Genomic DNA, 27,055 nt, shown 5'->3' on the forward strand with positions numbered 1-27,055 from the left:
TTCTCGAACCAGATGCGATGTGGAGCAAAAATGTGGAGGCAGGGAGGGAACATTCTGGAAGGCACAGATGTGCATTGAAATACTGCTTTACTTGCCCCATTCATCTCTAGGCCCTAAGCCCATATAAGCCGCGGTAATTCACGCCTCCAGTAATTTCAAGCTCCAGGCCCCTAATAGGACAATCTCATGTGATAAATTATCAGCCCTAACCAATCTGCATGTTAAATTCCTTGTGCAAGAAGTAAATATGTTCAAATCGCTAGAGAATCTCCTCTGGATCGGGAGGATTTCATTAAAGACATCAAAAACGGCCTGATTTGCATCTCATGATTCCTCACAGGAGAGAAGAACACCCCCCAAACCCACAAGAGATCCATGCACTGGAGAGATTAAAGCTTGGAAATTATATTAGCCTAGGGAAGAAAAGAAAAGTGGGTAGCATAAATGAGGATGCAAAGTGCAGCGCCAGGGAAGACTACAGGGAGGGGAAGCGAGAGGGAAGGAGGGGCTTAAACTCTGCCGACCTTGAGGAACATCACAGGCTTTGATGGGAAGCAAACTCCCGCTCTGTAGCAAAGCGATCTGTCTCATCATGGCTTAGCTTGGATCATCTCAACAGTCTCCTGACCTCAGAAATCTATGAGTCTCTCTGCACTGGGCAAGGGGGTGGGGAGAATAAGCCAGGGAAAGGGGTGTTGTTGCAGAGGACAGCTCAGCCAAACACAACAGGTGGGATACGAAATTAGATCAAAGTGTTCCTTGTTAGACCCGAACCTTGACAAATCCCAGCAAGTCTGATTATTAGAACCCCTGCGAGAAGCAGAGCCTGGCAGCATCCCATGTATTGTATCGCCAGGGAACCTCACCAGGCTCCCTTTTTGGTCTCCTTTTCCCACAAGGCAAAAGGCCTGCTTTGCAAGGGAAGGTGGGCCGCAGGAGGGGAACCCTACAGACACAAAGCCTTCCCTGAATCCCTAGCTGCCCGAAAATCTATTCTCACAGTCAACACACACTTCTGAAAAGCACCACTGGCCCACACGCCCCCCCCTGCTTTCAGCACATCTCTCCCCTCTCTTGTAGTCCAGGAGACAAGTTATGAAAGGAAGAGGAAAGATGCAGTTGCTATGGAAACAACGCAAATGTTGGAAGACGGGCTCCTTTCTTGAAAGAAAAGAAGAATAAGAAATAATAAGGGAACGAAACCAACTTATTAGCCTTCGGATGACATAATGAGTAAAGTGTGGCTCTGCACAGAGGCTGCTGGACTTCACGCTGTGCTAATCAACTCGCAAAGATGCTCTGCTTTTTTCACCCTCTTTACTTCACTGCCCGTTAAAAAAACCCCACACAGCCGGTCCTTATACAACACCTGGAACTCACTGAAGGTGCTACTGAAATGCTGTCAAGCAGTGGTATCTAAAATGGGTGGCACCACCCAAGAGAGAGGGTTACCTAGGGGGATGCTCCAAGGAAGTGGGGGGGCAGGAGGGACTGAAGATCTAAATGACTACCAGACTTTGAAGATTACAGTTCATCAGTTTTGCTGAACTGATTAAAACTAAATAGTTTCAATTACATTTTGAACAAATGCATTTTGAATCTTACGGTGTTCTTATATTCCTTAGAGAGTTGTACAAACCACTATTCTGAATAATGCTTGTTCATAGGATAGGGAGCATTGGGGATGAGTTGATGGAAATAAGGGGCTGTGCCCCCCCCCAAAAAAAGTTAGGAAACACTGATGTAAAGGAACAACAAGGACAAGTGGCCATGGGGAAATTGGATGCTGGCAAGCAGGAGGTGCATGGCAAACTTCGAAGGCTTGACACTCAAAAACAAGAAGCCACCAATCACATGGCGATTCTTCTGGTGATGCTGCAACCCTGGGTAGAAGACAAAGTTCGAAGATGTGGAGTACGACAGAAAAGATATGGTTTCCCCACAGCAGATATTCTCATTTTTCTATGCCATCGTGGTATCTGGTGTTTAAGCCTGTCCTGTTTCCAAAGCACTTTGAGCAATATTGGTAGTAACGTCTCCTCTGAGTGCTGTTTGTGGCAGAGACTATGGCTAAATGAAATGAAATACCGTATTTTTCGCACCATAGGGCGCACCGGACCATAGGGCGCGCCTAGTTTTTAGACGGGGAAATCAATAAAAAAAAAATCTCCCCCCCCAGCCCCAAAGAGCACTGTACAGGCTGCGCACAACCTCTCCCTGCCAGAGGGGTTGCGCGCGGCTATGTCACAAGCCTGCATTCGCTCCATAGGACGCACACATATTTCCCCTCAATTTTTGGAGGGGGAAAACTGCGTCCAATGGAGCGAAAAATACGGTAATAATGAAATATTGGGGTGGGTGGGGAGCTGAAACCAGCTGCCGGCAGTGTCACCAGAACTTCTGATATAGGTGGGTTTGTGATTGACGTTGATATCTATTGGACAGTGCCTTTGATATTGTTGGCGCCAAGCGTCACATTTCACATTTCTCCCACTGCCTAGACCAGTTCTCAAAAGTTTTGTCTATCTGGGGGAGCGTGCACGTTAAAGGACAGCTAAACAAGTTCGTACAGTGGTACCTCGGGTTAAGTACTTAATTCGTTCCGGAGGTTCGTACTTAACTTGAAACTGTTCTTAACCTGAAGCACCACTTTACCTAATGGGGCCTCCTGCTGCTGCCGCGCCGCCGGAGAACGATTTCTGTTCTCATCCTGAAGCAAAGTTCTTAACCTGAAGCACTATTTCTGGGTTAGTGGAGTCTGTAACCTGAAGCGTATGTAACCTGAAGCGTATGTAACCCGAGGTACCACTGTATATCCACTTGTTTTGAGTGTGGGTGCATCCACAATTTTATCATATAGCCTTGAGAAAGAAAAAAGAAATAGTCTGAGGGAATTTCAAGATTCCACCCCCTGCCACCAAATTTCTAAAAAGATGTTAAGTCTTTGAAAGCTGCATGCCACTCTCTCAGGTCAGGAACATTCTCCTTTTCTTTCTTTCTTTATTTTGTCAATATTTTATAAACGTTTCAGAAAGAAACAAAATTGACTGAGGGAATTGAGTGTACACTTTCTTGTAAGTGGGACTTGCTTTCAGAGAAATACGCATAGGATTGGGCTGCACTCGTCTTGCAAGCTCTTGAAACACAAATTTCGAGTACCTTGTTGGGGTACAAGAGCAGGGAGCAATGGTGGAAACAATGCACTAAGCCAGAAAAACCTGTTTATCAAATGTGCTTATTTTTTTCCAGCCACCCAGCAATACATCCACATACAAAATCCTTTCACAAAGGGTGTTTTGTAAACACAGCAGGATACCCCACTTAGCAAACTGGCTGCAGCATTTTGCACTAGCTGCAGCTTCTAAGCCAGTTATAAGGATGGCCCCACATAGAACATACAACAGCAGTCCTACTCTGAGGTTTATGAACACTTGGTTCACAGAGTCCCGGCTATCCCTGTCCAGGAACAGCTATAGCTGGCACACCAGTCAAAGCTAGCTAAAGGTACTCCTGGTCATGGAGGCCATTTGTGCCTCCAGTTAAAGCACCCCCCCCCCATATTTCTCCCCTCAAAGGGAGTGCAACGCCTTCAAGAACAGGTAACCTGTCTAATCCCTGAACCTAGGAACCACACACAAGCCATCACTTGTGAGATTCAGTCTCAATGTATTAGCTCTTGTTGAGTCCATCACTGCACCTAAACCCTGATCCAGGATTTGCACAGTTCTGCAGAACTGGGTATCATCCGCATACTGGTGACACTTTGCTTCAAATCCCCTAATGACTGCTCTCAGGGACTTGATGCAGCTGTTGAATAGCCCCTGGTACACAATGGATCCCTGTGGAATCCGCAGCACGAATGGGCAAGGGGCTGAGGTGCGGTTCTCTCAATGCCACCTTCTGGAAACAGCCCTGCAATTCGGCGCAGAACCATGTATCACTGTGCTTCCCACTCCTAACCCATGGAACCAATCCAGCAAGATGCCATGGTAGATGGTACCAAAAGCCATGAAGAGATCCAGGTGGAGGAACACCAGGGTCTCTCACACACCTGTCTCCTGCTCCTGATAAAGGTCATTCATTAGTGGACCAAAACTGATTTGGTCCTAAAACCAGTCACAAACCCAGATTTGGTCCAGTTGATCCCTTCCTCCAATCCCTTTCCATCTGCTAGCGAGCCTGGGAGTTGGGTGAGCATAATCTCCAACTCCAGCCCAGGCACAAACCACTCAGGTTTCTCCTTGGCATCGTTGCAGTTCAGGAGAGCAGCAGAAGTCAAGCAGAATGCAGAGGCTGGCTCATCTCACGCATGCAATGCTGTGTGTGTGTGTGTGTGTGTGTGTGTGTGTGTTGCAAAATGACAAAACATTTCTTTCCTGAGAGCCAAAAACCAGCCAGGCAAAATGAAACCAAATTGGAGGACCTAAGTGGCATTATTGGAGGTTACTGTTGGGTTAACAATGTCATGTGGTCAGCCCCGCAAGTAGGTGTATACTCCACACATTACATTTGGAAACAGGGAAATTATTTTATGTAGCCTTTCTTCTAATGAACCTCAAGGTGGGCAGCAACCATAAAAACCCATTAGATATAACAGAACCCACCACCCCACCCCCCAAATCCAGTACATATAAAGAGGCAGCTTTGGAAAAACATTTGTCTGTTTCTTGGACAGTTGCAGCCTCACAGCTGGGAAGGACAAACTGGACTGCTTCCACACATCCTCAGATGCTCTATAAGAATGGGAGGCTTCAGAGTCACCCCAGAGTCACCCCAGCATGCAGGGTTTCTGCACCCGCAGCTGATGCAGATGTTACATGCTGCAGTGCTCATTCAAGCCTCATTGAACTGACTGGATGCATCTTTTGATGTGGATGAGGATGTGTATGCCTAGTCAGGGCCGCTATTTATTACACATGTCTGGCTGAATTGATGAAAGATGGAGCAGAGCAAGCATATTCTAATCACCTCCCCATTCCCTGTAGGGAATGCTTGTGGATATTTCCCATTTTTTTCCAAAGCGCATTTAAAGGATCCAAGCATAATCTGTTTTGGTGACAGGAGAATGTCCCTGGTTACTAATCTGGAGCAAAACAACAGATTAATATAACTGTGCGAGAATCTTCCCATAAACATTTTATTTATATATAAATCTCTCCCTCACCTACTGCTTACACTCAAGGCACCTTGCACAATATGGGGATATATTTATTATATTGCAGAAATATAATAAAAGCAATACCATAAATTTGAAAATACAGATGCGACTGCCAGAAGCAGAGTTTCATCACAAAATGGCCTGTGGTGTTTTAGTTTCCCCAATAATAATAAATGAGCTTTACTTCCCGATAGTTTTGAGGGGATGGCACCACTGGATCTATCTTACTTAACAGTGAATCCTTCAGTCCTGGGGGGACTGCCTTGAAGACTCTTTCTTCTGTTTCTTGTCGTTATTGCAGCGGAGGGACTCTGGAGTGAGCAGGGGGGCCCTGGCTACATGTGCAAGGGGTCCTAGTGTACGGCATTAAGGCGCACTGAGGCTACCACCTTGCTCAAGCTAAGTCCGGTCAGTGCCTGGATGAATGAATGACCACCTAATCATGATAGCAGCTAATCATTGTGAGAGCTTATTCTACATTCAACACAGTCCAATGTTTAAGTCTCGGACAAACTAAATATCCTCTTCTGAAGCATTAAGGGGGCAAGGAAGGTCAGTTTTGTCCCTGTCATGTAAAAAAGAGTAAAGGTAAAGGACCCTTAGGTGGTTAAGTCCAGTCCAGTCAAAGGCGACTTGAGTGTGGCACTCACCTTGCTTCAGGCTGAGTGAGCCGGCATTTGTCCACAGACATATTTCCAGGCCATGTGGCCAGCATGACTAAACCACTTCTTCTACAACAGAACACCATGACGGAAGCCAGAGCGCATGGAAACGCTGTTTACCTTCCCGGCGCAGTGGTACCTATTTATCTACTTGCACTGGTATGCTTTCGAACTGCTGGGTTGACAGGAGCTGGGACAGAGCAACAGGAATTCATCCCATCGTTACAAGAATGGCAGGGGTGTTACTGGCCTCATCTGCCTATGTGTCTCCCTCCCATGCAACAATCTGAGACTTTTTTGCCTGGCCCTCCCTTCCTTTGTCTCTCCTCCCTGCAGGGGTGAGAGGTAGCATATGAAAGAGGAAGCAGCAAGGGAGAAAAACAGAGCACACTGGGGTTAAGGGAGACCTTCCCAGATTATATTTGGCAGCAATCCAGCATCACCCTGGCATTAGATCAATGAATGGAAGCTGTGGTATTCACACACACACACACCCCCCCCCCCCGGTTTAAGGACTATGTGCACATCTAGCATGCGAAAGATCTGAGTTTACGTGGCAAAGCGTGGGTTAAAGATCTCGCTTCGTCTCTTTTGTCCCAAAGGGTTCCTACGTGCTTTGCGGAATTAAACGGTGGATGAGAATAGCTGCTCCCACTGCTGAGATGCAACCACCTGTTGAGTGAAAGGAGGCAGCTGTTTAATAACAAGCAGCAACCAAAGCACCACGGCAAAGGAGAGATGGAATCAAAGGATGGTGAACGCTGCTGATGGCTGGTGGGACCACATCCAGGGGGACAACAGGGTTCATGTTGCAACATGCTCCAAATGGGGCTGGCTTCCTTTCTAACCTTATTTTATTTTTATTAGCCAATCTAGAGGTTGGCACTGCCACCAGCATCCAAATAAATACCCTATTATTGAAGATACCACACTGACACAGAGGATGCCAAATGTCTCATCTGGGTTGAAGAGACAGCAGCAGAGATATATGCACTGTGGGATTTAGTAGGCTGCTGGGTAGAAACACAGGCCACTCTCTTTCTGAGACACCCCACTTTCCATCCTACAAGGGTCAGTGTAATTGAAATGAAACCTAAAAGATGGTCTCACCCCACTGCAAGAGATGGCTTTCTGCAGATACCATCTTATCAGGAGGTCTGTCCCACACAATATAGAAATTGGGCCTTTGGTGTTGTGAAATTCCCTTTTGAATTTTCTCCTGTTAAATATCAGACTCTGTTGCTTTTTCAGTGCCTACTATAGACCTCTCTCTTCTGACAAACCTTTAAAGTGGAGCTATTTCCTATTCTACTACTGTATGGGAATTGTTTTTAGATGTTTTAATTGTTTTACGAGTTGTGTGCTTGCTGCTCTGGGCTCCTTTCGGAGGTTGGATGGGGTCTAAATTTAATTATATACATACATACAACCTCTAACTTCCTGCATTTGGCAGGACAACTTGACCACTGCCACCACCGCCATCTTGAACAGCTTTCTGCAGACAGGATAAGAATCAAAACAAGAACTGGACTCATTTGAGGATTTCGACTGAAAGCAGGGACATCAAACTGGGTTTCATTCAGACACAGAACAAGTGTGCTGGCAGACAATTATTTATCATGGCAGGACAAACCAAGAGGTGGCAGAACAGAGGTAAAGAACAAGAACCCCTGAGTAGCCCATGCAAAAAATCTGCTTCCTGTTTCCCAGCAGGACCCTTTAATGCCTACACTGGTCTACCATGCAACTTTTGGGGTGCCAGCAAAAGAGGAACAAACACAGGGCTGCCAAAAGCTCTACACACCAAAATCCGACAATGCCTCTTGCAGACCCTCCAAGTGTCCCTATTTTCTATGAACAGCCCCAGATTTACAGAAGCCACCCCACTTTCCTTAGTCCCAGTTTTCCTTAGGATGCCCCTATTTGCATTGGAGAAATGTTGGGAGGGTATGTTCTTGCTTGCCTGGGTGGAGGACAGAAAACGTCCTATTGTACAAAAGCAAAATTTTGGCTCTGGGCCTACCCGCCAGAGGCATGTGGAAACTGGAAGTGTTGCTCAGATGGGTTCCCTACTCAAAGGGGTAGAATGACCTGGAAACACCCAACCCCCAAGGAATCCTTCCTCAGTGTAATACAACTGCATCATTTATCCCCTATGCATCTCTTTTCCTCATGCTGGTCATCCATGGAACTGAATAATGGGAACCGTTGGCAGTCATTGCTATTCATATATGCAGCCTTTCCTTGTGTGAAGTAATAATCTTTGGATTATAAAACTTCAGCTCAGTCAATATATATCACATTACCTAGCTAAGGGTGAGTCTGGGTAGGGTGTGTGTGAGGCAAGAAGATAATTCTTAGTAGTAGGTTCTATCTATCATCTATTTATCTATCCATCAGCAGATAGTGGTGTTGCGCTCCTAAATCAATCTGGATGAGAATCACCACTGAATTTCATCTACACATCTCCATCTTGTGGGGTTATCCGGAGCTTTGGAGTTATGTTGTCAACAATATGCTGATGACACACAGCTCTACTTCTCCTTTACATATGCAGGTGAAGCAGTGGAAGTCTTGAACTGTTGTCTTGCCTTGGTAATGGACTGAATCAGAGCCAACAAACTGAATCTTAGTCCAGATAAGACCCGAGGCACTGTTAGTGCATCGTTCCCTAGACCGGGTAGCTGGGAGGTTGCCTGCTCTTGATACTTCTGGATCCATTGCTGTCACTTGAGGCTCAGGAGGCCTCAGTGGCATGGAGTGCCTTCCATCAGGTTCAGCTGGTGGCCCAGCTGTGCCCCTATCTGGACAGGGACAGTCTACTGTTCTTCATGCTCTCTGGTTAACTACTGCAACATGTTATGAAGACTATTTGGAAACTTCAGCTGGTGTAGAATTCAGCAGCCAGGTGGGGCAAAACAGTTTGAACCTATTACACAAGTCCTGGCCTGACTACACTGGCTGCCAATTAGTTTCTGGGCCTAATTCAAAGTGCTGGTTTTGGCCTATAAAGCCTTACATGGCTCAGGACCACAATACCTCAAGGACAGCCTCTCTCCATATTAATCACCTACACCCTGCAATCATGTGCCTCCTCCACAAGGTCCAGAGGGTGGCAACACGAGAACGGACCTTTTCTGCAGTCGCTCCCCTTTTGTGGAATGCTCTCCCCAGCCAGGTTTGGCTGGCACCTTCATTATACACCTTTAGGTGACAGGGGAAAACATTGGGCTGAATGACATCCAATGCCCTTTTAAATGTGTTGTGGAGGGGGCGGGGAGATTATTGGTTGTTCTTATTTTAACTATGTATTTTGTGGTTTTTATATTGCAATTTTATGTTGTTAACTGCCCTGGGATCTGCAGAGGAAGGGTGGTATAACACAAACAAACAAACAAACAAACAAACAAACAAACCCCTGCTTGAATAAAACGTCTGACAAATTTGGAGGGAAGAAAAGAGTTACACTGAAAAAAGTTAGCAGTAAAATTTCCATACATCTCATACATTCCCCAAGTGAAGAAAACTGCTCAGTTGTGGCTTGGAAAGCCATTATGGTGACATAATTGGTTGCAGGTTACATGCTCGTTCACACACAGCATTGAGGTCACACAGCATTCTTGGGAAGGTGTGTGGGTACTGGGTTAGGTAGGAAGAGGGACGCCAGTAAAAGGTGGGTTGAGGGACCAGAGTGGGCACCGGCTCCAAACCAACAATTTGTGGTTGCCACAGCTAAAAACAGCTGATGGGAGTGTACTGCCCTATCCTGACATAATACTCAAACAATCACACCTTCTGAATCCTTGTGCTGAATCCAGCACTATGCTGGAATTAATGGCATAGGTTACAGCTGTTTATGAGTTTGCCTGAGGCCCATAATTAGTGCGCTGAATGAGTTTTGGCCAACGACTGTGGGGGCAAAGAAAACAAACCCAAGACTCCATGGAATTGTTTGTTCAGCACGCCTACGCAAGCCACTGCAATCACACACGCCAAGCCTTCCACTCTTGATGTGAACAGTTATTTTTCACAATTTAGATCCACGCGGAATTGGAAAACTGTAATGTTTTTCACCTGCGTTACAAAGCGTCCCAAACTTTATGGGAGGATGCAAGAGCACTCTCTTTGAAACGGCTTCACTGAATCGCATGCCAGGATAAGACAATTCATGCATAGCATTACATAAGAACATAAGAAGAGTCTCGCTGGATCTTGCCAGTGACCCTTCTAGTCCAGCATCCTGTTCTCAGAGTGGCAACCAGGTGCCCAGGGCAGTGATGTCCACTAGGACTGGCAGGGTGTGAAGCAGGGAGACCATCAGTAGGTGGGACCAGAGCCCCCAGCAGGCAGAACCAGAGCTACAGTCAGTGGTAGGCAGAACCAACTAAATTCTAGCTTGTTCCCATCCTTTCCCTAAGGAGTTGTATAAGGGCAACGGTGGGACTAAGGAGGAGGAAGGTGATTGGAGGTGTCCAGAAGGCAGGCAGGTAGAAGCTGACTGAGGACAGGCTGAGGTTGGTGGGCCATTGGCACAAAAGGATCAGCCTCCATTGAAGAAGAAGAAGAGTTTGGATTTGATATCCTGCTTTATCACTACCCGAAAGAGTCTCAAAGTGGCCAACATTCTCCTTTCCCTTCCTCCCCCACAACAAACACTCTGTGGGGTGAGTGGGGCTGAGAGACTTCAGAGAAGTGTGACTAGCCCAAGGTCACCCAGCAGCTGCATGTGGAGGAGCAGAGACGCGAACCCGGTTCACCAGATTACGAGACTACCGCTCTTAACCACTACACCACACTGTTTCTCATTCCCCATTGGCCCAGGGGAAGCACACGAGCGGGACCTAAGCAGAACATCACTCTCTCCACCTGCAGTTCCAGCAACTGGTATTCAGAAGCATACTGCCTCTGACCGTGGAGGCAGAACATAGCCATTGTGGCTGGTAGCCAATGATAACTTTATCATCTTTTCTACTCCTCTTTTAACACAACCCAAGTTGTTCCGCCTGGCCTTCGGCTTGGAATCAATTTGATTCCCTCCCTCTCTTCTTTTTTCCTTTCCCCTCCTGTGATGGAACTCCTATTGGGGACTTCCCTGGCTTTTTTCTGGCCCATGTAAGACCAGTTTGGAAAGTTAGCCTTGGTGAAGACTTGACGTTTTCATCCCCTAAAAGTTTTTGATTTGAGTTTCCATTGAAACGAGGCTGTATTTTAATGTTGTATTTTAATCTTCTTTTTAAGTTGCATTTCCATCAATTTGTTTTATATCGGGTGTTAGCTGCCCTGAGCCCGTTCTTGGCTGGGCAGGGTGGGGGATAAATAAAATTTATTATTATTATTATTATTATTATTATTATTATTATTATTACACAGGGGAATTCTACAGTGGTGCCCCGCAAGACGAATGCCTCGCAAGACGGAAAACCCGCTAGACGAAAGGGTTTTCCGTTTTCAATGCGCTTCGCAGGACGAATTTCCCTATGGGCTTGCTTCGCAAGACGAAAATGTCTTGCGAGTCTAGAGATTTTTTTTTCGCTTTTCCCCCCCTTTATCTAATCTGCTAAGCCTTTAATAGCCTTTAATAGCCTTTTAGCAGCTAATCCCCTAAGCCTTTAAGCCTTTAATAGCCGCTAAACCGCTAATAGCGCTAATCCGTTAAGCCGCTAATAGGGTTGCTTCGCAAGACGAAAAAACCGCTAGACGAAGACTCTCGCGGAATGGATTAATTTCGTCTTGCGAGGCACCACTGTACTACTCAGGAATCAGGACTGATCTACAAATTCAGGGCGGGCGGGGGGGGGGGGGAGAAGCATGTGGTACAACCATGCTGGGATTGTACCATTTCAAAATGCAAAATGCAGGTGGGAGATTTCAAAATCTCACTGCCTAGCAGAAGCTAGCATTTCAGGGAGAAGAGTTATAGCAAAGCAGGGAGGTTTTGATATGGGCCAGGATTTAGACACAAAATTATTGCTGGCGTTCCATGGCAATACAGTTCCAGGAGAGCCATATTATCACCCCCTCCATCCCGTCCCCACCAAATGTGTAGACTACACAATCTCTGTCATCTCAGTAAGGCCTGGGAAGAAATAATATCTCGCCATATTCCATCCTTTCACCATGCAGTCCTTGGATCCTGATTTGTTTCCAGTCTATATGCCTCACTGGCTAAGGGTAACTATATAAATTAGTACCTCTAGGAAATCCCACTCCAAGTTTTCGTTCTGGTGAGTTACTGCTTGCTGGGCTTTGGTGTTTTCCTGCCTGTTCAGAACATAAGAAGAGCCTGCTGGATCAGGCCAATGGCCCATCTAGTCCAGTATCCTGTTGTCACAGAAGCCAACCAGATACCTGTGGGAAACCTTGGCTCTCTTGCCCTTTTGCCATAGAGATTAATGTTTCTTCCAATTCCAACACTGCTTTAGATTCCTTGGCTACACTAATCACATCTTCCTACCTTGGGAATGTCCTAGTGGATCGTCTTTGATCTGAGTCATCATTTAGCCTCAATACCATCCTTAGAGCTGTTTCTATCAGTCGGTCAGACAACTGATAATCAGTCCTAACAGGGGTGGGGAACCTGTGGCCCTCCAGTTGCTGTCCCATCACCACTGACCATGTTTGCTGGGATTGATGGGAGCTGGACAACATCTGGAAAGCTATTCCTGTTATCAAGTCATCTCTTTGCCACTGAGTCTGAGATGGACATACACCCAAAGCCTGAGCCAAATTTCACCTACATCTGTAATCAATAAAGTGGTGGCCAATTTTATCCCAGATCCTTGTCTTGTCTACCGCAGTTTGTTCCTCACACCTTAGCTATTGCCATCACCCTGGGCTGGGGGGCACTGCAAATGGGTCCTTAACAGGTGGACAGCCTCACAAGGACAAAGAGATGAGAAGACCTTGCTCAGATAGCAACCCACCTCCAGCACCTACAACCAGCAATCCCCCTCCCCATTCTTACCCATAGCCCAAGAAAATCTATAATGCAATTACATCTGTCTGACGCACGTGCGAGGTGAAAAGCATCTCGCCGTCGGCAGCACCATTCACTGCTAATTGCAATGTGCCTTTGCTAAGGGACAACTACAGAGCAATTTTGCAGAGTGCAGAACAATCAGGAGAACGGGAGCACTAAACATTTTTGACTTGTGCAGTTATTCCCTCTTTCACTATTAAAAAAAAAAGTGTGTGGGGGGGAATCCTACAGCTCCCCGCCCCTTCATTTTTTCCTAAACCAAACCCCAAGTGATTGTCTTTATTTGCACAAAGTGCCTCATAAATGCAAGAATTGCAAAACGCTAGGAACAGAGAGTCAGCAGCAAGACCTGCCTTGGCTCGGATGAAAAGGAGAGGCTGGCATGTTGGATTTCAGATCACGTTCTTGCATCTTGCAAGGAGACCTTTGGGGAATGCGGGGCTGCAAAGCAGCACAAATTTGTACAACACCAAGTCCTGCACACACCCAGCACAGTATTAGGCACTGCACACCCAGAGAGTGGTGGGTGGGGCGGGGTGGTGGTGGAGAGACTTGCAAGGTGCTCAAGGATTTGGATATGGCCCTAGCTTGTCTAGCCAGTGGTCTGGCAAGTGGGGTATTTCTGAAGGAAGGGAGACTCCTGCTACTTAATGCTAGCATTTATTTTCTTTAAGTTAGCATTTTCTACCTTGCTTTTCCATCCAAAGATGTCCGAGGTTGGCTAACAATAAATTATAAAGCAAAAGCATCAGCTGTGTCTTTCTTCGCAAATACCTAGAAGACCTCAAGAATGTATTACCTCTTTTCTAACTTCTACTTCTACAGCTTCCTCTCCATCCTTTTCTTTAACAATCGTTCCATGCCAGTTGTTGCAACTCTAGGAGTTTTGCATTGTAATTTCATGGGATGGAATTTGTGGCGGTATCCTGGCATGCAGTTCTTTCTTGCTTTTTAAAGTTTAGCATGACATGTCAATATATTGACCCAAAAGCCACGGTTCCATAATGGAGCAGGAATTGCAGGATAAAAGGAACATTAGAAACTGGGACAGAAGCGCCAGCATTATAACCAAGAAAGCTACCCCAAGAAACCCCATGTTTGAATGCAGACTTAGAATGTGTCAGGGAACTGCCATCAGTGCCGGAGGGAGAGAGCAAAATCCAGAGGGATTCTGGAGAGCGTCCCGGGATTGGGAGAGGCAGCCCATCTTCTGGGGAAGAGAATCAGCGTAGCACCAGTGGAGAAGGGGGGCAGATGGGGGAAGTGGCGAGGCAGTCCCATGACTCCTTGCCGGGGACTAGCGGGGAGAATAGAGGTCCTCCGCTGCCAACGCCCTCCTTGCGCAGAAGGCTTCCGCGCAGAGAGAGTAGGAGGAGACTAGGCGTCAAAGAGCTTCTTTGCTGGAAGAAGTTTAAGAAATGCCCACTGACGGATTCTGCCAGCGATTGAGACGGCCACGGGTGAGTGGCTGTCCGGACAGAAAAGGTTCACTCAGGCAATCCAGCCAGGTGTTTGCACTGGCTTACACACGAGCAACCCCTAGAACCATTACAGAATGGCATTAGAATTTCCTGCATCTGTAACCTGTGTGAAAATAGAGCCAAGTTGATTATCACATTCGAGCAATTACAGAAAAAATGGTTTCTTTCATATTCTGTATCATATTAGCAAGTTTCAGAAGCCGTGAATTAGGCAGTAAAAGTGTTCTTACAATCGCTTGTGAATTATCCTTGGTCCACTATCCCTTACTTGAGTAACCTAGCAGCAGCCTCCCAATCACCAAGATAGTTCCTGAAATAGCCCAGCTAAGTGGCAAATTCAGGACACGTTGCCCCGTGCAGAAAAGGGCCCTCCCCTGCGATCAAAGACAGCCCTCTCTTTCCCCAAAGGATTAATATGTTTCTAAACCCGTTAACTTTTAATTACCGCCTGAGCAAGCTGGCTGAGTGCCATCTACATCTCTATTAAAATTCAATTTATGCCCATCATAACTAATTCTGCCGCCCTAGCTTCCTCACCGGCAGCCTTCAATTGCCAGACAAGATGTCCGAAACCTCGTCTCACTGCATTAAATCTCCAAAGAGAGGATCTCTCTCTCTCTCATCTGCAGGGCTGAATGAAGGAGACAGAAGCAGGTGGCACTTTGAGTGGGAGGAGAAGAAATGGGTGGTTTGAGAGTGGTTTGCACAGAGTCCTTGTGGCTTCATCAGCTTCGTGGAGATGACCGGTCCATTTCTAGACAGTCTCCCCTACAGAGGTTTTACTTATTCTCACTTTTGCTGCTGTAAAGGGCAGCTCTACATATTGCTGTAGCGAGAGCATCAACATGTGCAGATAACACATGCCTATATTTGTATCTTTAAATACTAGTATACAAGTATCTGGGGAACCTAACACAATACTACTACTACTACTACTACTACTACTACTACTACTAATTTATTATTTATACCCCGCCCATCTGGCTGGGTTTCCCCAGCCACTCTGGATGGCTTCCAACAAAGTATTATATTACAGTAGTCTGTTAAGCATTAAAAGCTTCCCTAAAGAGGGCTGCCTTCAGATGTCTTCTAAAAGTCTGGTAGTTGTTCTTCTCTTTGATATCTGGTGGGAGGGCGTTCCACAGGGCAGGTGCCACTACTGAGAAGGTCCTCTGCCTGCTTCCCTGTAACGTGGCTTCTCGCAGTGAGGGAACCGCCAGAAGGCCCTCGGCGCTAAACCTCAGTGTCTGGGCTGAACGGTGGGGGAAGAGACGCTCCTTCAGGTATACTGGACCGAGGCTGTTTAGAGCTTTAAAAGTCAGCACCAACACTTTGAATTGTGCTCGGAAACGTACCGGGAGCCAATGTAGGTCTTTCAAGACCGGTGTTATGTGGTCTCGGCGGCCGCTCCCAGTCACCAGTCTAGCTGCTACATTCTGGATTAGTTGTAGTTTCTGGGTCACCTTCAAAGGTAGCCCCACGTAGAGTGCATTGCAGTAGCCCAAGCAGGAGATAACTAGAGCATGCACTACTCTGGCAAGACAGTCCACTCTGGTGAGACAAGGAGGTATCTTACCTTCCCAGCGTAGCCCATGCTCACTGGTGCTCAAAAGTTGCATGTATGTTATGGGATTGCTGTGAGGAACACAGGTGTAACCCTGGTAACTTTCACAGTGGGCAGAGCTGTCTGAAATGGAGGCTTGGACTCTTAACTCTCAACAGCTAGGTGAGGTTTTCAAGGACTGCTAATACAACGCCGCCCTCTTCGTTATTCTACCACTGACTGGTGTTCCGTTTTACAACATCCAGTCTACAAATACAGTGGTACCTCGGGTAAAGTACTTAATTCATTCTGGAGGTCTGTTCTTAACCTGAAACTGTTCTTAACCTGAGGTACCACTTTAGCTAATGGGGCCTCCCGCTGCTGCCGCGCCGCCAGAGCACAATTTCTGTTCTCATCCGGAAGCAAAGTTCTTAACCCGAGGTACTATTTCTGGGTTAGCGGAGTCTATAACATGAAGCATATGTAACCTGAAGCGTATGTAACCCAAGGTACCACTGTACATAGATGGCCAAGGGGGGTGGGCTGGGCATGGTTTGCCACATGTGCAGATCTGAGTTCAGCATTTGAATCTACTTAACAAGGAATAGCTATGGGAGAAATGATTCAATTAAATGTGCATTTCAAATAAGTTTGGGTTTACATCTAAGGGTTCGCTCAAGTTTTCAAAGGCAATTAACCAGACTGGTCACTGTTGCTAGTGGTACCGGGCATCAATGAAGATTTGAGCAGGAAACAGTTCTCGTAGAGTTTAATTTTGGTATCGCAAAAGTTTGCAACATCCTATCCTGTTGGATGGCACACGTGAAAGGAGTATATTGGTGCCTCCGTACGTTTGCTACAGGAACAGGGAAAGTGTGGCCTTCCAGATGTTACTGAACTACAACTCCCATCATCTGTAATAACTGACCATGCTAGCTAGGGCTGATAGGAATGTGAGTCCAACATCTGGAATGCCACAGGTTTCCACAATTTCCAAGGACACTTCCAAATTCGGTCTGCCACTTTCTAATACATAATTGCAGTCAAGGAAAGTGTCAAAAATAACTTCAGCATGGCAAATTCAACAAGTCAAGTGGGTTGTGTGTATTCCTATAACACCATGATGACACCACTTAGTGAAATTGCACAAAATGGTTTTAATCTTAACAATGGCAAAAAAGAAAAAAGCACAGAAGCTCCCAACAGTGATTGAATATTTTGTCTTATGCATCTGCTGTTTTTCAGGCACTCCGTGCATGTTAGAAATACTCTAAGAACATCTGCTGAGCAAAACTGGTTTACACAGCCATTTGCTATTTAACATTAAGGTCACTGCACTTCATTTGTAGTGGCACATGATTATATTGTGCCACAACAAATGAAAAACAAATAAAGTAAAAAGGAATATTCTCCTCTCTTCTACCAGCAAACAATCAACTTTGATGTATTATCACTGTCTGGGATGAATGATCAAAGGCTGAATGGGGTGAGGGCTGGGAGAACATATCTCTAGGCTCTTGTAATGCATAATGTTCCCTGTGCTCATATATAGTTTTCAAGGGTTGGTATAATGTAGAATTGGACATGAAAGCTTAGCAGCAATGGAATAAGCACCTACTATTCCACATGCAAATTTCTTTTTGAAATGGCAGCTTTCACTGTAGTTGCTTTGGGTGGAAGCCAACCAACCTGAGCGTCATGGGTAGTTTAGCCCTAACTGAGGTATTTCATAGAATCATAGAACTGTAGAGTTGGAAGGGACCCTGAGGATCATCTCTAAACCCCTGCAGTGCAGGAATATGCAGCTGTCCCATACGGAGATTGAACTTGCAACCTTGGCATGATCAGCACCATGCTCTGTCCAACTGAGCTATCCAGGCTTATTTATTTATTGAATTTATTATATCCCACCTTCTTCTCCAGGGGGCTCAAAGTGGCCTGTGCGGTTCTCCCCTTCCTCACTGAACCACCACAGCCACCCTTTCAAGGAGGTTAGGCTAAGAGGCAGTGACTGGCCCAAGGTCACCCAGTGAGCCGAGTGGGAGGTTGAGCCCTGGTCTCCTAGGTCCAACACACTCAGTGTTTCTTGAACCTGGGTTACTTGAACTTGCTACTGTTCAAGCTACAACTCCCATCATCTTTGACCACTGGTCTTGCTAGCTAGGGATGTGGGGAGGTGTAGTCCAACAACAGCTGGGGACCCATGTTTGAGAAACACTGCTCTCACTGCTATACCACACTAGCTGTGGCTCTCCAGATCATGCTGGATTCCCACTATCCCTGACAGGGGGTCATGCCAGCTGGGTCTGAGGAGTCCAAAAGCATATTGAGGGCCTCAAATATTCCACCCCTTCCCTAATTCAATCTAATGCAATGAACCGGTAGTCTCAACCTGCGCTCCTGGTAGCCAGGCTCCAGTACGTCACCTACTACCCCACAGAAGCAGTATGGCTGCTAGCCAAATTTTAGGCTGACCTCTGTTACCAAGGAACAGAAGCATCACTTAGGCAGCATCAGAAGCCCCATCAGCTGACTTGCCACCTCGTCAGATGACCCAGGGGACCAATGAAGATCCACCTGGACTGATAAAGCCTCAAAGTTTGAGCAAACTTGTCTCTTGCAGAGAAGGCGCTGGCAAGCTGGCCTCCTGGTGGTCAGTTTCCATTGCAGTTGGTGCTGCCCTGAGAACCTGATTTGGAAATATAATACCTGCCTCTGGCCAAGCCACCACTTTGGGTTCCTGACTTGCACCACTCCGGCTGCCTCTGGGTGATGGCTCTCTCCCTCTGGACCCCTGGGGCTTTGATCCCGTCAGCACTTGAGCAACCTGCAGCAAACTTTGACACCCTCAAAACCTGTTAAGAGGTGAGCTAAAGAGTGGCTTTCCCCTGTTCTTTCAGGCATGTCTGTCAGTGGGGTGAGACACAGGCAGGCCTGAGGCAAATCCTTTGCTCAGCAGTGTGGCTCTGCAGGGCTGCGAAAATGTTTGAATCCACTTCCCCGCGTGGCTTTGCTAGATCCCAGAAGAAGTGCCTACGCCAGACCTGCGGCGGCAATGTGAACATTTCCTTATACAACTGAAAGGAACTGGAATAAATATGTCCCCACAACTGTGGTTCCCGGAACCACAAGGGAGCGACTTTTGCAGCTACAGTTGTGCCACTGGATAAACCTTTCAATTAGCTTAATTTATGCTTACAATTCTGAGTACGAAACAGCGACTGAAGTTAACTCTGGAGTGACCAGCTCCTACGGGACCGCCTCTCCTGGTATGCCCCACACAGGAACCTACGGTCTGCAAATAAAAACATCCTGAAGGTCCCAGGCCTCAGAGAGGTTAGGCTGGCCTCAACTAGAGCCAGGGCTTTCTCGGCTGCGGCTCCAATCTGGTGGAACGCTCTGTCACAAGAGACTAGGGCCCTGCGGGACCTGACATCTTTCCGCAAGGCCTGCAAGACAGAGTTGTTCCACCAGGCCTTTGGCCAGGGCCCAGCCTGACTCCCTCCTCTGGCAACCTGCACAGAATTTTGCTCAACGGTTGCCATTAATTTGATTTTAATTAATTTTTATAATGAAATGCTTTTAGAATGTTTGATTATTTGATTATTTGATTGTTGTTAGCCGCCCTGAGCCCGGCTTCGGCTGGGGAGGGCGGGATATAAATAAAATTTATTATTATTATTATTATTATTATTATTATTATTATTATCCTGTGTACGACCAGATGCAAATGGAATAAGGTTAACAGCAGATCATGATGTGTTAGCCAAGCAAATTATTCGTGAGGCAGGGAACAACCAGTACGCTATTGAGATTGTGAGGCCAGGATAGTCGACGTGGCGCCAATGTGACGACTGACTACAAGTCCCATCATCTCATTTCACCATGCTGGCTGTGGCTGACCAGGGCTGGTATGCACACCGTCCCTGGTCTAAGAGCTGCTCACCTTGGCAACAAATACTGGCTTTCCTACCCACAACCCAATTCAAAGTGGTTCCACATGACAGAAACACTCAGATCCTCAGCTCAGGTAAGACATAGCTGTGTGATGCTGCATTGAAAAAGGAAGTTTTTCCTCTGTTCCTCTGAGGTAAGACTTGAAGCTGCTGTCCACAGCGTGTGATGTAGGCCTGGCATCGAAGGCAGCTTTTTTGAGCATCTGTCAGTGAAGGGACTGCACACTTGGCGACACTGCCTTTCTTCCTGGGGTCCTAGAGTGAGGAGGTGTTGCCATGGCAGCAAGATGCCTTCAAGTTTGATGCCTTTAAATGGGGAAATAGCTTGTCTCGGGCTGAATTATTGATTAAAATGGGGAGGATGACACACACATTCATACACAGAGGAGATGCAGAGAAGCATAGGCTTGATTTAAAGACAAGCCTCAAGTGGCTGTGACTCCATGACACTCGCTTTCTTTTCAAATTACCGGCAGGGCCCAAGTGCGAGCAAAAGAGATGGAAGGAAGCTTTTCATTATTATTATTATTTTTGTCAGTTTTCTAAGGCAGGATGGAGAGAGACTGCTGCAAACCAGGAGGCACAGAGTTACCAGCAAACGGCAGATAAACGATAGCAATCAGAATGGAGGGTAATTAACAAGCTATTTGAAGAAGGAACAACTCTACAAAAGTGTCAAAAGCAACTAGAGGTGCTTTTCATCTTCCGTGTGCTCAGACAAAACGGCAACAAATTAACAGAGAAGGACAAGTATTACACAAATTAATAAGCAGCGAAAGCCAGATTGACAATTGTTCTTCGGCACCTGGTATATCTGATGTATATTTTGCCAATGCACAAGGTGGTATCTGCTTGAGAGACAGGCTAGCTCGGACACAAAGCTCAGCTATTATTATCAGTTTTAGGTCTCCCGTTTGAAAATGTAAACAAAGTAAGAATCCCAGAAGTATGGATATTCAAAGGACAATGTTAAGAAGTGATGGCAGCAGGAATATTGACAGCTAGAAATTGGAAAGAAGCAAAGGGTTTAAATGTAGGGAAACGGTGTAACGTAATTTGGGTTGGGACATAACGCTTTCTGAGAAACAGTTGCAAAAACTCGGTGTGGCTAGAGGTGGAAAAAAAACATGAAAGACTTTTATACTAGCAACTTTCAGTCTCTCTCCACTTCAGTGCTTGTGTAAACTTTACTATTATTATTATTTTACATCAGAACTATGCCTTAAGGTTCAGTTTGTAATATTTTTTTCTTTTCAACTTTTTTTATATATAAAAAGATGTGATCTAGAATTAGTGCCCTGTCACCCAGTGCTCATCGGTGTATTCTATTTACATTACGCAAGGTTACTGTAAGACAGCTAAAGTCTAAAGCCCAGGAACCAACCACTGCCGGAAATGACCATCACAATTTACTTTTGCTGTCTCCTCCTCCTCTTCCCACAAGCTTTTCCGCCACTAGATAATCAGGTGCAACTCAGTCTATGAACAGTTCAATGTGCACTCAGGTTGAGTAACTCAAAATGGAAGCATCAGGAAGGGGAGCTTTGGGTTGGTGGCATCAACATCTTGCATCCCTGCAGGATGCTGCCATTACCAACACGAAGCTCTCCCAATCTCTTGACTGCCCCTCCTCATCTCTGCCCCAGCAGCTGCAGCACTGCAGCTGCATATAACATGGACCCGCAACATGAATTAGTCTGCAACCCTATGCACACTTAGATGAGAGAAAAATCCCATTGGACACAATGGAACTTACCTCCGACTAAAGATTTGCCTTGTTACAGTCTCAGAAGTCAATGAGAAGCAAAGGTCTGTTCTACTGGGCTCTTCAGTAGTCAACAAATGTGCGTCAGGTACTATAGATGGCTCTGAACTCAGAAAAGTGAAGCGCTTATGTCAGGAAACTGCCATCAAAACAGGGGCGGGAAACAGAGGGGCAGTTGTGTTACAGGGAGCCTCCGAAAATCTTGCAAAGCAGTTCTTCGTCAGGTGATGAGGAAAACCCCACCTCCAGTGGGGAAGAGGTGAAAGGACCAGAGGATGCTGGTAGGAGGCTCAACACCGCTCCTGGCAAAGCTGGCCAGGAGGGAAGCACACCCATTCCGTCGCCCACCCTGTGCAGAAGTCTAAAGTGCAAAGAGGGAAGGAAAAGGCTGGGTGTAACGAGACTTTTATGCTGGGGGAGGTCCAGGAAACAAGCACTCCCAGATTCTGCTAGCGATTGAGGCAGACATGAATTTTGGGGTTCTGCACTGTAAATAGTTTTGCACCTAAATAAAACCTGAAAAGGACAGGTCGGAGTCCTGCCTGGTTACTCGTGAACAACCACCTTTGCCATATGACAGCTTAGCGAGTTATCTGGTTTTATGCAAACATGAATTGTATACCAGAAAAGGGGGAATATATATATATTATGTAAAGGCTAACACTTCCAAATGGCTGGTACGCACACACCCCGTCCCCATTTTTCTCTCACTGAGAACTTTATCTGTCTGGCTTAACCATGAGAAGGGCTGAAGGGGAGATGTGATCAATGTATATAAATATTTGAACACGGGTAAGCCACAGCTTCGTAGCACGCTGTTCAATCTTGCAGTCAGAGGGCTAACATGTTCCCGTACCTGGGAGAAGTAATTGGACAAGCTTAAAATAAGTGCATTTCCTAGCTGTGACAGTAATTAAAACACAGGAATTGCTCACCAGAGGAGGCTGGGAAGAGCTCCCAAATCACTTGAAGTCTTTAAATCAAGAGAGGATGTCTTCCTATTAGGGGTGGATTAATTCGGCTAGGGCGAGTCTCATATCTGAAGCTTGCAGGACATCATGTCAGCAAGGATTTTTTTTTATAGGTCTTCCTGAAACTGAGGGATATGAAAGCCAGGAAATTTGTTATATGGCCAATGAGGCCATACTCTAGGGAAGCGAATTTTACATTGATCGGCACTTAGTAGTTTGCAGCGATGCACCAACCCCCTCCCCTTTGGAGGGTTCCGTGGGAACTCTCAAAATGCCCAAATGCAAGAAACATTCCAGCCTTCCTTGCCAGTTTCCTCCTTGCAAACATCTCCCAATAGGTGCACCCTCCCGCTTTCCCAAGGCAAGGCTTGGGCAGGAAAGGGATGCTGCACTCCTGCTTGTGGGCTACACAGAGGCATTGTTGGCCACTGCGAAGGCTGGAACTGATAGGCCCCTGGTCTCATCGTATAAGGGTCTTCTTATGTTCTTTGTTTCCCTGGTGAAGGGGGGCAGGGCAATAGCAGGGTGAACTGGGTAGTGTGTTGGAACCCCTTTCACATCTGACCCAGTTCAAGGGGGTTTGGAACTCGCTCACCAAGGGGCCAGATGTTTCGGGCAGAGGGAGCCCATCTTTTGAACTCTCTCCATTTATTTATTTCATTTAAAAAATTACACTGCTTTATTTATTATTATTATTATTATTATTATTATTATTTTAAAAAGGTAAAGGTAAAGGGACCCCTGACCATTAGGTCCAGTCGTGGACGACTCTGGGGTTGCGGCACTCATCTCGCTTTATTGGCCGAGGGAGCCGGCGTACAGCTTCTGGGTCATGTGGCCAGCATGACTAAGCTGCTTCTGGCGAACCAGAGCAGCGCACAGAAACACCATTTACCTTCCCGCTGGAGCGGTACCTATTTATCTACTTGCACTTTGACGTGCTTTCGAACTGCTAGGTTGGCAGGAGCAGGGACCAAGCAACGGGAGCTCACCCTATCGCGAGGATTCGAACAGCCAACCTTCTGATCGGCAAGTCCTAGGCTCTGTCGTTTAACCCACAGCGCCACCCGCATCCACAAAAAAGATAGAACATTAAAATCAAGAAAAACTTGCTCTGGTTGGTGGATCTTGGGAGTTCTAGTACAAACAAAAGTAGATTCCGCAAATCTGAACTGTGCCTACTCCTGAGCTAAGCAGCAAGTTTCCATCTTGGGCAGAGGCAGAATTTGGGGCGCTAGTTTGCAAATCAGTAATAAGAAAGGAGACACTAGAGAGAAGGAATCTACTTTTTTCAGTGGGGCAAACCTGGCCCAATAAACATGATGTTGCAACTGCTACATCTGCTTGCATCTTCGAGGAGTTTGTTTCGAATTATTTGGGAACGGCCAGCCCTGCGGGGAGAGGGGTGCTTGACTGACAACTGGTGGACAAATTCCGTTCAGTTTTGTCTTTTTAAGGAGATGTTAGATAAGGACGAAATATAGTTTCCCTGAAAACGTTCCTTCCGTTTTTGGCTTTAAGGATTCATGAGCTGGGGGATCCATCACACTCTGGTTAGAGTTAACTGACTGCTTAAGTCCACACTTTAGCTACTTTCCCCCCAGGGAAAACAATTCTTTAGCACTCAACCAAAGCAAACAGTTCAGGTTTCCCCTGGATAGCCATTTGTTCCTATCTGTTGGCAAAGAGCGGGTTTTCCCTTGGAAAGGATGAGGGCAAAGGCCTGGGTCAAGCAGAAAACCACTAGGACCCATCCTTGCAGCGGTTCTCAACCTGTGGGTCCCCAGATGTTGTTGGACTACAACTCCCATCATCCCTGAGCTCTGGCCTTGCTAGCTAGGGGTGATGGGAGTTGTAGTTCAACAACATCTGGGGACCCACAGGTTGAGAAAGGCTACTTTATAGGCACAGCACTAGTGGAAGTGTGGAGAAGCCCTGCCTCACGGCGTTCCTGTTTGCTCTGGGCACTGTCACCCCCCCTCCACCTTTCTAGCTTTCCCAGACTTCATAGAAAATCTCACACTTCTAGCGTTTCGTGTGTGACCTTTTGCATGCGTCAAACAACTGAACGCTCTCCGCCCCCCTCCCCAAAGCCACTATTTTTTTTTTAGCTGCTATAAAAGAAAATAAATTGATTAAAGACCCGGAATGGTTCCTGTGCACCAGCTGAGAGCTGCAGATGACACATGCCCCAGGGGCTTTTGCTACCATGGGGATAATGACAGGAAGCAGCCTGCAGGGACAAGGCTCCAGGTGGAGGGAGGAACGCTCCCTGCCGCTTCACAGAGCGCTGAAGAGCGAAAGGCCACCTGCGACGTACCTGTATTCTAGAGAGAATTTGGTCAGCTCCCTGTTGTCGTGCAGCCATTTGAACTCCAGAGGCCAGCTGCCTTCTGCCATGCAGGTCAGGACCAAGCGGTTTCCCTCCAGGTGAACCTGTGTACGCACTGGCTCCGTCTTGAAATAGGGAGAAACGTCATCTGCAAAGGACACAGAAGAGGGGAAGGAGAGAGGGTCAAGCTGTATGTTCTTTCTAAGCATCCTGCCAAATTTAAAGAGCACAAGAGCCAGACAAAGGGCTTGTTCGTCCAGTATCTTCTCTGTGATATTGGGTCCTTCTGAGCTACATAAATGAATGGAAAGCAGTAGAGAAGCCTTAAGGAACATGGTGCTTTGCAGGGAGTTGTTTTGTACTGCAAATCTCAGGGATGTACTGTGTCACCCAGGGATGATGGGTTCCATGGTACAAAATATCGGGGGGTGGGTGGGCAGGCTGCTACAGGGCAATTCTGGGTGCATCTATCCTTTATTGTACCATTCCCTGTCTCTTATTTCACAGCAGAAATTTAGAGAAATATCAAACCTGATACCAGGTCTCTGGATCATCCTATATAAATGGTTTCTATTGCTCTGACTGGGTGAGCAAAAACCAATAAGCAAAAAGGTTATAAATTAAGCATGGCAGTGGAGTTCTCTTAACCGGAACCCCTGTAAGTTTTTCATCACCATCCCCCCCCCCCAGACTGTATTTAGACAGAATTTTCTGTAAGGGCCCACCCACCCTTCTCTTTGTTTCGCAATAAGGTAAAGGTACAGGACCCTTGGATGGTTAAATCCAGTGGGGTTGCGGCGGTCATCTCGCTTTTCAGGCCGAGGGAGCCGGCGTTTGTCCACAGACAGCTTTCTGGGTCATGTAGCTAGCATGACTAAACCGCTTCTGCTGCAACAGAACACCATGGCGGAAGCCAGAGCGCAAGGAAACGCTGTTTACCTTCCCACCACAGCAGTACCTATTTATCTATTTGCATTGGTGTGCTTTCAAACTGCTTGGTTGGCAGGAGCTGGGACAGAGCAATGGGAGCTCACTCAGCTGCGGGGATTCGAACCGCCGACCTTCCGATCGGCAAGCCCAAGAGGCTCAGTGGTTTAGACCACAGCGCCACCCACGTGTCTTGCAATGTCTTCTGCTTGTCCCATGATTTTAGGTATGGGTCCAAGAGTTTTTGTTTTTGTTTTCCCTTTCGTCACACCACTTCCCCCGGGAGAACCTGTGGTTTTGTGCTGAATCCTGATGGACATTGGTTTCAACTCAGCAGTAAACCGTGGGTTTTCCCGGGGGAAGTGGCAGGACAAAAGGAAATCCTCCCAGGCCCATGCCTCGGGGGACAAACAGATGTGTGACTGAGTCCTAAGTGTAGCTGCTGGCACTGACCTTCTTGGGTCATAGACATACCATAAGATTTCCACGGTAAAATGTAGTGAATACAGAATGGCATGCAATATTTAAAAAATCCTAATGTGGGCAGGTCCACACTAGGTGACACATAGGACATTCATAAACATGATTTACTGAGGCCAGTAGCTGGAGAGGAATGTGGAGTCAGACCATAAAAACAAGAGGAGCTGAAATCAGTGCAGAGTCAAGATTGCTCCAAAGCCACCCCTTATGGACTTTTTGCACGAAAAGAAAAATGAGCTCTCGATATCTAGGTTTGAAGACTGAAAAAAAGGTTGGCTTATTATTAGTAGTACTGTATTGGTATTATTTCAATTTATATACCGCCCTTTATCTGAAGATCCCAGGGCAGTGCACAACATTAAAAACACATTGTGGAACATCAATGATAAAAACATAATGGAAGGAAGCTAATACAGTGGTACCTTGGTTTATGAACTTCATCCGTTCCAGAAGTCTGTTCTTAAACCAAAGCATTCTTAAACCAAGGTGTGCTTTCCCATAGCAGCGGGGGACTCAATTTACAAATGGAACACACTCAACAGGAAGTGAAACATGTTCTTATTCCAAGGCAAAGTTCACAAACCAAAACACATACTTCCGGGTTTGCAGCATTCTTACTCCAAGTTGTTCATAAACTAAGCTGTTCTTAAACCAAGGTACCACTGTAGTAAAATGATCATCATCATAACAGTCCACCTCCCCACACTTTCACAGGCCAGAGCTGGATAGCTTATGGAAAGCAGAAGAATGGGATGTTATGGAAGTAAGAGTTTTGCATAAGTTTTTACAGCTGATAGATGG

The 27,055-nt window shown here is 46.4% G+C and overlaps 1 protein-coding gene across 9 annotated transcripts in view; it reads right to left on the bottom strand.

Moving 5' to 3' along the window:
- SDK2 (sidekick cell adhesion molecule 2) overlaps positions 1-27,055 on the bottom strand; it is a 339,664-nt gene that overhangs the window by 133,800 nt on the left and 178,809 nt on the right. For all 9 annotated transcript variants that reach the window (XM_080994333.1, XM_080994331.1, XM_080994326.1 and 6 more), the window contains exon 2: positions 24,836-24,995. In XM_080994333.1, the coding sequence (XP_080850459.1) occupies positions 24,836-24,995 (160 nt within the window). The remainder of the gene's footprint in view (positions 1-24,835; positions 24,996-27,055) is intronic.

The sequence above is a fragment of the Podarcis pityusensis genome (assembly GCF_964106645.2).
Source record: "Podarcis pityusensis genome assembly, chromosome: 2".
In the NCBI taxonomy this organism is placed as follows: domain Eukaryota; kingdom Metazoa; phylum Chordata; class Lepidosauria; order Squamata; family Lacertidae; genus Podarcis; species Podarcis pityusensis.